Consider the following 11,806-nt stretch of genomic DNA (forward strand, 5'->3'; position numbering starts at 1 on the left):
TGGAGGTGAAAAGCCAGTGAGGTGTCTATTCAAATAGATAAAAGTTAGGGACTCTATCTCCAGCTCTTCAAATGGAGAAGCCAAGAAATGTAACTTGAGGCAGACCCTTAACAGGCTGTGGGAAAATAGAGCTGGGGACTTACGCCAAAACAAAAGAAATAGACCAGCCATCTACCGATGCAGAACACCTGCATGGCACTGGGCTGGACACTGTGGGTCCAGGAGGGAAGCATAGGATCAGGAGCCCTCAGGAGCCCTGTGAGACTCTAGGACAGTGGAGGATAGTCTTAGCTGGGCATCAGCCTTGTGTGAGTGTCTGGGCCTGTCTCCCCACAGTACCCAGAAGCAGTGCTGACTTCTAGATTGTTAGATAGAGGGGGTGTAGCCCTTAAGCAGACTTGTTCCTAGGTCCTCTCATTTTCCAGAAGCCTGCAGGACAAGGATTGCCAAAGCTATAGTTCTCACATGAAAGTCTGAGAAAGAGGAAGGCCTGTGTCTGCTCCAGTGCACACTCAGAATGTTGAGGCCTGCCTTCTAATGGTCTGTCTGCTTCTCCTTGACTGACCTTCAAACTCATCCTTTACTGTGAGGCTTCCCTCCAACTCCCATCCTCTGTGAACTCAATCAAAAGACATGGCCTCAAATATCTTGTCTCCCAGCTCTCTAGGGAGCCTCCATACCCAGGGCTGCAGGGTGAGTGGGCAGGGAGCATATGACAAGCTTCTGGGGAGCCACAGCCAAGACAAGGGTCATCAGGTGACCACTGGGACTTAAGAGACTGTGGTAAACATCAGTGGCAGGGCTCAATGGTGACAGCTGAGCCCCACCACATGCTGGGCTATCTGCTGAGTGACATGCTCAGGGTTGTTCAGGTGTGATACTTACGGTATGCAAATATGCATATTTCTAGTACACATTAGAATAGAAATTAAATTAGCACACACCTATGATTTAGTGAGCTGTGGCATAGCAATACTGGAATATGTAAAGGATATATCTGGATGGACTGGTTTGGGGCATTCTCCAAGTTACAAGGACAAGTTTAAAGCAAGCTTCATCAGTATTCATATAGAATGCCACCTTTGATACTAAAAAATTGGAGGGAAGAATATGAATAACCACTTCAAAGAATGTAGTAAAAATGCCAATGAAGGTTGTGCGTGGTGGCCCACATGTTAATCCCAACACTTGGAAAGCAGAGGCAAGTGGATCTGAGTTCAAGGCCAGCTTGGTCTACGTAATAATGAACACTGAGGAGCGTGGGTGGCCAGCAAGAGGCAAGGTAAAAAGGAGACTTCATTTTAGATCCTTTTGTGGGTTCTTGAATTCTGAACTCAATACTCACCCAGAATGAATTTTTATAAATCAATGATTTCATATTACTTACAAGCTATTTAATTTAAAAAGAGAAAAATAATATAGACTTGTCAAAAACTATGCCTGTAGAGCTGAGTAGAGCTACTGCAATGGAGGGAAGGAGGGAGGGAGGGAGGGACTGAGGGAAGGAGGGAGGGAGGGACAGAGGTGAGTGCTGTTTCACATTGAGTCTGGTTCTGATGCCAGAGCTACTTAGGCCTGTGTCTTCCATAGGCCCTATTCAATAGCCAGGGATGGAGGAAGGAACTGCCAGGAAACAAAGACAAACTCCTTTCTAAGGGGCTTTGCCATGGGCAGGTCAAGGTCTAACTTTACTGGAGAAGACCTGCCTAATGTCAAGGAGATGGCTAGTAGTCAGTCAAGTGAGCACTGGTGGGGAGGCAGACCCAGTGACTACCCATAGTGTGTGGACTTCAGTAAAGGTGCTTGGAGAACTGAGAAAGCCCTGGAGGGATCGCCTTGGGGGGCGATCAAAACTCAACTCCCAGTAGGTGACTTTGAAATCAGCTCAAAGGACAAGAACACAGTCTGCCAACTGGGAAAGCAGTGGCAGGACCACATTCCAGGTAGACAGAACAGTATGTACAGTGGTAGAAACAGGATGGCTGATATAGCCAGGTTAAGAAAATGAGGCTTAGCCAGGCTCAGTGCGGCTGCAGGGGAGGAACAGAACTCCTGACCCTTGGTAGACACATGGCTCTGAGATCTGTCACCTGCCACAGCCCTCTCCCAAACTGCAGCACTCTACCACACTTGATCACTGCTGACTTACACTCAAGGGGAATAAGGCTGGGACACAGTTCCCTTCACCTTGTAGTTAGGGTCTGAGGGGCAGCTCTACCTCTGAGAAAATAGGGACAGCTCACTGTTCAATTCCATGTTAGTGTCCATATAGGGCCTAGGAAATATCAATCAACAAGTGTTTGCTGAATGAGGTAAGGACAGGAAGCCACCTTCAACTGAGCCACCATTGTCCATCTGCTGCCATTAGCCTGCAGATGGAACTGAAATACATGAACTCAACGTGTTATTTTTACCAGGCTGACACGAATGTGGTGACGTAGGAGGGATACAAACCTCACTTGAGAATGTGGGTGCCTTTTAGAATTCTCTACAGTCTACAGCTTACTCTGCCATCAACTGGGGACTTTGAGAAATAGTCATGGCTCTGCTGCCTCTGCAGCAGAAAAATGCCCGGGGAGGGCAAGAGGGAGAACACCCGCAAAGACCCACCTCTCAACTTATTGTTTGGATAAAATGCATTCCACGGATGTTTTGTCAGAATCCTAACGTGCTGAGAAGTGGAAATGGCTCATCCCCTCCCCAATCCCCTGTGACACGCCCACAGGGATGTAGAAGACCTTTGAATCAGGTGTAGAGTTCAAATCCCTTAGGTGCACCCTGGCCTCTCAGTTCATCCAACACCTGAGCTCAGAGGGTCTTCTATGTGCCCCTCCCCCACCTCAGGAAGTAACTGGTGAAGTGTTAAGTGGGGAACCTTCCTTCCCATTATCTGAGAAGACAGATAGCCCAGGCCACAGGCAGTGTACAGTCTTTCTTTGATCACTGCCTTCTGACCCCACCTGTGTGCCCTTCCAGCCTGGCCTGCAGCAGTCTCTCAGTCAATATTGGCAGAGGGCAGGAGGGCATGTGGCACCACCACTAGGAGGCAGAGGCAGGGTATTCCTTGTGGGAGGAGAGTCCCAGCTAGGCTGTCACTCTTAGTCTGCTGTTTCCTGTAGTCTCCAAGTGTGCTGAAGCATGAACCACTCAGCTTCAGCCCTAGGAGGAAGATGTTCAGCCCCCTTTACACATTTGTTTATTATATATTCCTTTTCTAAGAACACATTTGAATGAATTTCTGGGTATTTAAAAAAAAATCCTGAGATATTATAGACCCATGTGCCATCTTCACTGGATAAAGGGCAGTGAGGCTGAAGAACTGGAATCCTGGTTTGGTTCTCAGTAAATCTAAGGTAGGACCTAAGTATCTCTGGCCATTGGACTCCTTCAAGCCTCCCAAACCTTACAGTGATGGTCTAATCCGGGAACACCAACACTGACCTTCATGTGACCTTAGGCCTTCCTTAAAGCCTTTGAGAGATGGTAAGATTTGCATGACTGAATCCTGAGCACTCTGTGGTGGCCCTGGAGGCTGGGTGGTGTTCATCGGTCTTTAAAGAGGGGAGGAGTGGGAGCCCAGCACTTATCAGCAGCACCAGGAAGGTGCCAGGCACCATGCCAGGGCTGCTCACATCCTGATTTAACAACTCCCATGGACCCACTCTACTCCACTCTAGAAGAGATTGCTTCTGCTTTAGAGAACGGAAGGCTCAAAGAGGGAAAGGTTCCTACTCTGGAGTTCTTGGACTTCTCTGAAGCTTCAAATGGGGGGGGGCAAGGAGAGGGGAGGGCCTCTGGTACCACAGAAAGGCTCTGCCCTTCCTGGTCAGGTTCCCTCCTTTACTTCCCGGTACTGGTTCCTGAAGGAAACAGGTTTCTACCTGGTGCTTTCTACGTAGGTCAAATTCCACTCCAGCAATTCTCTAAGCCTTGTCAATTCTGAACCAGCAGCCAAAGTCTGGGGACCTTTTGGCCTTTTTTACTGGATTTTACCCTAAGCCAAGGTTGGTTGACAATCATCCCTTGGCAAAGGGACTAGGTCCCACCTACTACCTAAGAATGGGCTTTACATTTCTAAGGGATGGGGTTGAGGGAGGGGGAATACATGAAAGCTACATCAAATTAGTACTTCATGACCATTAACAAAATCACACTCATCTGAGTTTCTGCCTGTGGCTTTTGTGCTACAGTGGCTCAGCTGTAGTTGAGGTAAGCTAAGGCAGACAGATCTTGCCACAAAGCCAACAATATTTACTATCCTGCCCTTTATAGCAAATTTGTCTGCCTGAAACATAACTCCTTGAGCTGCTGGATACAAAGTCAATGCCTGAGCTGTGCCGGATTCTCACAGTCTCTCAGGTAAAATTCACACCACTCTCTTTAAGAAGCTGTAAAGAATATTTTTCCCATGAAGGGCAAACAACTACCTCCTTGGCCTGCAGGAGTGGACCTGAGGTGACTAAAGGGACCCCCAAGAAGTCAACACCCCTATGGTACACTCGGTAGTATGGTGGCACCAATTCAGCAGATAATATAAGACTGGGCATAGACAAATGTCACTGTCACTCTTAGCAAGGTTAAGTCCCATTTCTTCCACTTTGATGACTTAACGAAAATTCTTTCCCTACATCTTCCATTCTCTTTGAGGGTTTCCTAAGACACTGCTGAGTAAAGATTGTGTTTGAACATGCTCCCAGAAGTACCTGAGTGACTACAGATTTGGTTATTAACTGGAGGAAATCCCTATCTGTGCGACTTGATATGTTTGTTGGCAGCCAGAACAGAAATGAATATATGTAATGCACCTAATGGTGAGTAGTGTTCTTTAAAAAACATACAAATCACTGTTTCTCAATCACAGCAAAACATGTCTGCAATGGAACATTACGCAGCTGTTGGAAAGGATGCAAAATATCTGTATGTGCGAGAACTAAAGAGCCCCGGGGTGGCTTGTTAGGAAAATATAAACCAAAACAAAAGCCCCAGGCATAAGTATATTGTGTTTGAAAAAGAGTTCATAACCCAAAGTCCCCTTAGTTGCTAGATGTGAAGCCAATGCCCTAACTCTGCAGGACACTCAAGTACTTACTCTGGGTTGGTGAATGGGATGGGCTGCGTGACACCGAAGTGTGAGCCAACATTGCACTCGGACACATATCTACATGTACACAAAGAGTCTCGGGAATAAACACTAACTGTGACGGGAGACAAGACGGATTTGTTCCTTTACGTTTACGCTTCTCCTTATTTTGCTCCATTACTTCTGTGATTTTTTTAAAATACAATTTTATTTTCCATTCACATCTGGAGATTTTACTGGAAGCAACCCCAGGGCCTGGCAGGCCCAGCACACTGCCCTCAGAAGTGTTGGGAGAATGGTAACTCCAGCACAGCACTCTAGCTGAAGGCTTTACTTAGCTGGGAGACACTGTTCCCTGATTGATAAACAGGTCTGCTTTTATAAGTAAAAGTTTAGAGAAAAAAAGATAATATGGCAGGGTAACCTCCCTGGTCAGGTAAGACATTCGTCCAGTTGACTGATAAGGTGGTGGGGACAGGGCTAACAGACTAACCCACAAGACGAGGTAATGAGAGGCAAACAGCCTGTGGGTATGACATACTAATAGCTCTGCAGTGCAGGGGTCCTTGAATCATACTCTGGCTGTTGGGATCAGAAGAGCTCTTTATGGAGAAGATAAAGGTGGTTGAGACCAGGGGCCACGTGTCTGGGGGAGGATGAAGAAGGCACTATGGCCACACAGTACAGTGCCAGCACAACGGCGTAGCCCACAACACTAATGGCAAAGCTGGCTAATAGGCTAAGGCCCCTGCTTAGGCCATTGCCTAGCTGAAGGAAATTACTTCAGCAGCTAACACTGCTATCCAGAGAGCTGGTACTAAGAATTGCCACACCATACTAGCCACGTGACTGACATGGCCACCACTGACTAATAAGGCTGAGGGACGGACCATGAATATGGGGTGGGATGCTGAAGACTTTCTCTGGCGCATTTGGGGACCACTTAGAGTCACCAGGAGAGCTGAGCAGGAAGCCATGGCTCAAGCTGAGAGACAGCCACAGCTTCATGCTCCAGGAAAGCTAAGAGGCACTGTTTCTTTCATCCCTTTAGCTGGGTTCCCCATCCTTCCTTCAGCAGCATGCCTTATAGACACCTAAACTCCTGACACCTTCTGCTGTGAAAACAGACCAGAGATCTAACAGTCCTCACATCTCTGTGCAAACTTCAGTATAGATGATCAACAGATGTGAACACAGGCTGGGAAAATGACCAGGTAAGAAAGCAGTTTCCGAGTGGCCCTTCCCTGGGCACTCCCAATTTCAAGACAGGGGACATGAGCTGTGGATTAAGCAATTTGAACAAATGCTCTGTCCAGTAAACACAACTAGACAGTCAACACCGTCATCATCTGGGGTCAGGCAGGAATGCTCTGTCTTTTCTGGATGTCAAAGCCGTGGGGTAAGCGGGTTGGAGGCCCAGTAGCCCCTGGCTCAGTTACAGCAAATCTCAGTGTTTCTGCATAAGCTACTGCCAGGTTTGGTGGCTGAGTGACAGAGCCTCGGGCTCCAGTCCACCCCTCCCTGGGAGGGAGGTAACAATTGGAGATTTGTTTTGGGCTAGGGCAGCCTGGACACAACCTCTCTCAGCCACTGAGTCCCGCCAGGAGCTTTCCTGGCCTCCGCCATCCTGGGACAGTGGTTGCTGGACTGAATGGCTTTGTCACCTCTGTACCCAGGAGAGAGGTGAGGGGTGAGGCTGCAGGCCCCAAGCCAATGGTGCACACTTTCCCCTTTGTTCCAGGCTTCCTAGCTCTGCCAGTGGGGGTGGGGGACACTGATGTTTGTACCCTTGGTGCTGGAGCACTGGGCACTGACACCCTGTGACCAGGAGGCAGCCACTAAAGCTGCACTCCCTGAAGTCACAAGCTGATTAGAGGGGGATTTGGGGCTGACCCAGCCAGGAAGAAGGTAAGGTAGAACCCAAGGGTGGCTTGACACTAGACAAGAATCTTCTTGGGGTTGTTTACATGGCTTATGTATCTAAGATAACAAGAAAAGAGGGGGGTCTTTCCACTTACAATAGCCACCGCCCTGATTGAGAGCAAGAGAACAGTGTTAACCACGATTACCAAAGAAAGAAACTGAAGCTCCCAGGAAATCCACTTCCCTTCACAGAAGCTTCCTGACATCTACTTAGACCTAATTAATGCAACCCTCAGAGTCCCACTGTACCCAGAAATGGCTTGGCAGTCCTGAAGTCTGGGGACTTCTGCCCACTTGGGACGGGTGGAAGATGGCACAGAACGTGGGATAAGAGGGGGGAACTCTGTCAGCACAACAAAATGCCTCAAATCTTGACAGTCTTCAGGTCTCTTCTTCAGTTTCCTTTATTTTCTTGCTACCTACAAAGGCTAGCAATGTGTTTTGGGATGGGGGGGGAGGAGGAGAGACGCAGCACATAAACTTTATCAAGTTACTTTTCTCTGAACTTTAAGGTCATCATGGCATGGACAGTGCAGTTGTTAAGGCCTCATACGTTAGGCAAAGGCTCTACCACTGGGCCCCAGCACTGTGTGCTGCTTTCCTAACTACCCAAGTGGCCATCAGAGAGTTGAAATAGAAGCCCAAGGTAGGGCAGGCAGCCACACTGGCTGGCTTAGCTCTGGGTCTGGGACCCTGCCCACCAATGTTCCCGCCACACACCAGATTCCTGACCAGTAAGAGCTTTAATGACTTCAAGTAACACTCACAGCTCAGCATCCTGATCCTCCAGAAGCACATGTTGCTAGTAGGCTTCAGATGAGGTTGAAGGTTGCTGAAATTTATTCAGGGTCCAGCATGTCATGGGATTTCAAGGAAACATTTGGAACATCTATAGAGACTGGCAGACACATTTTGGGTCTGTTCTCTCCAAATTCTATTTATTTATTAATTTACTTACTTATTTAGGGACAAGGTCTTACTATGGCCATAGCTACTAGCCTGGAACTCACTATATAAACAAGGCCAGCCTCAAACTCAAGAGATACGCTAGCATGCCTGCCTTCACTTACTCATTTGTGTAGAGTGGGGAGAGACACATGCTGATGTGCACATGGAGGTCGGAGGACACCTTGCAGGACTCAGTTCTCTTCTACTTAGCATGTGGGTCCCAGGAGTGAACCAGGATGTTCATGCAAGCGCCTTTACCCATTCAGTCATCTCTCTGGCCTTTTCCCGACTACGACTGCTGTCATTCTGCAGACAAGGTAACTAAGCTAAATGAAAACTCAAAACCCCACTGTGAAGCTCAGATAGGTATGTTCTTCTCCCACCGTATCCTGAAGAACGCTGTGATTTTTAAGTAGTTTTACGTTGAGTGCAGAGCTGACCAGTAAAGCAAAGGACCAGCCTAGCCAGGATGGCCAGGACCCGGAGGAGGTGAGCCCCTGCTAGCCTGGAGCTTCCACCTGGCCCTCCCTATCTTCTCCTCAGTCAAGCTCATTACTACAGGAGAGGCATGCCAGACATTTAAACAGCTCTCCAGGACTCCGTTTGAATATACAACACAAAAGGCTGTGGCCCTGATTGGGAAATCAGCCATCTCCAAAGGGAAGGGCTTTTCCCAAGAATTTACACAAGATAATTAATACTAAACTGTGTATAGTGCCACATGCCCTCAATCCCAGCACTGGGAGCCAGAGGCAGGCGGGACTCTGAGATCAAAGCCAGTCTGATCTGCTGGTCTTCATCGTGAGTTCCAGGACAGCCAGAGCTATGTAGAGTGACCCTTTCTCAAAACAACCCAAGTACTACAACCGCTCTCTTGGCTTTCAGAGTTGTTTTATTTAAGCACGAAAATTTATTAGTGTGTTGAGTGGTGAAGAAGATGGTGGCAGACAGTGACCCCCGCCTTCGATCCCAGCACTCAGGAGGAGGCAGAGGCAGGTGGATCTAAGTTTAAGGCCAGCCTGGTCTACAGAGCTAGTCCCAGGAAAGCCAGGGCTGCAGAGAAAAACCCTGTCTCCGGGGGAAAATTCTATTGGTGTAAATAACAGTGCAAGTGCATGAATTCATCGATACAGATATAAACCACAGGGAAGGAGGGGTTCCAAGATGTACAGATGGAGCCAGTAGGGAAAGTTTAGGAAGTACAGCAGAGTAAGTGCATCCATCCACCTGCCTGTGGTAGAATTTACTCTCTCCCTGCTGCTCACAATTTAAGAAACCTAGTGAAAGGAGCCCAGACCTTAGGAACTGTGTGACTTTAGGAAACTTACTTCCCGTTAGTGTGTTCTTGGTAAGCTAGCACAGAACATGGAAAAAGCAGTTTAGCCATGAGCCAGGTGATCAATGACTTTCTCCTCTCTTCTGTACTCAGAATATTCATCTTATCCGCTCAAAAAATAAGTATCCAACCTAGTGTGGTGGCGCCCAGCCTTCCCACGTTTGTGAAGCAGAGGCAGGCGGATCTGTGAGTCTGAGAATTCTAGGGCAGTCAGGGCTGGGTAGTGAGATTATGTCTCCAAAACAAAAACAAAATCCAAGGAATTTGAAAGACGGACTAGTTAACCTAGGTCTATAAGACAGCATTTTCTTCTGAAGAAGTCGGGGAGAAAGAAAAGTTCTACGAGGAGAAACCAAAGTTCGGAGTTTAAGCGTCCTCTGAAAAGACTCCGGGGCCTCAGTCTTTCACTTTTTGTCTTTTTACTTAGTTACATTCTATCTCTATCACTGTGGCCCTGCAGAGACTGTCAGTATGACCATCGGGAGCCAACTGGAGCTTCCTTTACTGGGTCCCACCAAAACACCCCCAACTGCCCACTAAAGGCAGCCCGAGATTTAGCATGTTTGCGCTGTTCTTAACTTTAAAGAGGGAAAGGGTAGGGGGGCGTGAAAATGCGCATCCTTGAGCCTTCCTATATACTAAGACGGGAAAATCCAAATGTATTTTTAAAAATTTTAAAGGGACTAGAACAAAGTCTACACAAAGCAAAGACGCGGCAAGAAAGAAACAATGTCGCACGCCCAGGAGGAGTTCCGTATATCCGGCCCATACAGAGCAAGCCTGATCACAGGTGAAGAGAGATCCTATCCAGACAGTGGCTTTCCCCGGGGAAAGGCCCCACATCCCTGGAGGACTGCGCATCCTGCGGTCCCGGGAGCCCGTCAGCCCCCGACCCTGGCCTGGAGGAAGTGCCTTCTCCTCCTGGCCACCCCCAAGGCCCGGGTTCCGGGCGCGGCGCGGGCTCCGGGCGGGTCCCGCCTCCTCCGCCTAGCCGGGGCCCGGCCGGGGGCTCGGCCCTCTTAGCCAATGGGCGCTGCGCTTCGGCCCCCTCCCCCGCGCGGGAGGAGCCGCCGAGGTCGTGCGCGACGTGCGGCGCCTGGGCCCCTGATCCGCGGCCCCCACCCCGACCGCGTGAAGCGCGCGGCGGCCGCGTGAGGAAGCGGGGACTCGGACAGGCGCCCGGGCCCGCACCCGGCAACACATCCCCGCCCGGGGCGCACAACCCCGTTACTCACCTTGCTGCTGGGCTCCATGGCCGCGCTGCGCTCGAGGCTCTAGCTGTGCCGACTGCTAGACGGAGAACGGACGTGCTGTGACTATGCGTCTCCCACCGGACCTCCACGCCCTGACGCACTTAAGACCCCGTAACCTGAACCGGCACTCCAAGAGCGATTCTGCGTCTTTCGGGAGAGCGCGCGGAGCTGCCTTTTTATAGGACCGCCGCCATTGGTTGGCGCTGCGGGGGGGGGGGTGTAGGTGGGCCGGGGAAGGGGCGGGGCCTGAGGAGCACGTCCGGGGCGGGACTCCGAGGGGCGTGGTTCTGCCCGGAGGGGCTGAGGGCTTCTGACCGCATTCTGGCTATGGATGCTAGACTCTGCAGTTCCAGGGTGTGCGGGGCACCCGTGGGGGGCGCTCGCTGTGTGGCTCTGGGCTGGTTTGCACACCTCTCTGAGTCTCAACGGCCTCTAGCAAAAACCGTAGCTGTTGGTGTGGACTGTAAGCTAGCGTTGGGACTCCGGCTTCCTCACTAGGCTGTGGGATAACTTTGGTAGACTGGTGATAATAATAGTACAACGTCCTGGGTTGTTAGGAAGATTAAGCGAGTTAATATTTGTAGGGTGTTTACAACCCCGTCTGTTACGTGTAAAGTGGCATTAAGTTCCTTAGAGAGACCACGGGAGATCTGGCTCCGAAGTTGAATTCTCCCGCTCCATGTTCCGTGTTCCTGTGCCCAAGCCCAAGCTCCTCTTATGTGCCTAGACACCATGCCCACCACTTCCCTAAGCCGTAAAACAGCCACCTCCCTCTATTTCTGACTGTATGGTGACACCTAAGTGTAAAGATCAGAGAGGCTGGGTGTCTAAATGGTTAAGGACACAGAACACCTTGGCATTGAACCAGCTCACCTATAAACCGCCTCTAGCTGGTCCTGGGCAAGCTCCCAGCCAATGAACGGCGGTTTTCTCCTGGATAAAATGAAATTCATATCAAACCTTGGGCTGTGAGAATTACAGGTGAGCTCCTGGAGTGGTGAGTTTTACAGTTGATAGCCTCTGTGGTCCCTCTAGTCTGTTTCCCATCTAGGTTCAGCTGAAGGCGGGATCTGGGAGACCTTAATTTCTGTTAGAGACAGGGAGCTGAGCTGTGTGCCAGGTGCTGGCCTAGGGGGGGCACCCTTGTTGGTCATGGATCCCCAAAAAGTAAAGCATGTGGAACTGGTGAGTCTGGGATCTCCTTCCTCCTCTCCCCTTGATCGCCACCACACCCCGTTTCTTCCCCTGCTGACTGCAAGACCTGTC

The 11,806-nt window shown here is 49.8% G+C and overlaps 1 protein-coding gene across 1 annotated transcript in view; it reads right to left on the minus strand.

Moving 5' to 3' along the window:
• Slc2a1 (solute carrier family 2 member 1) overlaps positions 1-10,739 on the minus strand; it is a 28,112-nt gene extending 17,373 nt beyond the window's left edge. Inside the window, exon 1 of the mRNA XM_028785875.1 lies at positions 10,523-10,739. Coding sequence (XP_028641708.1) covers positions 10,523-10,540 — 18 coding nt within the window. The 5' untranslated portion in view covers positions 10,541-10,739. The remainder of the gene's footprint in view (positions 1-10,522) is intronic.
• Between the last annotated feature and the right edge of the window lie 1,067 nt (positions 10,740-11,806).

Source organism: Grammomys surdaster, unplaced genomic scaffold (assembly GCF_004785775.1).
Source record: "Grammomys surdaster isolate TR1022 unplaced genomic scaffold, NIH_TR_1.0 100, whole genome shotgun sequence".
NCBI classification, from domain to species: Eukaryota; Metazoa; Chordata; class Mammalia; order Rodentia; family Muridae; genus Grammomys; species Grammomys surdaster.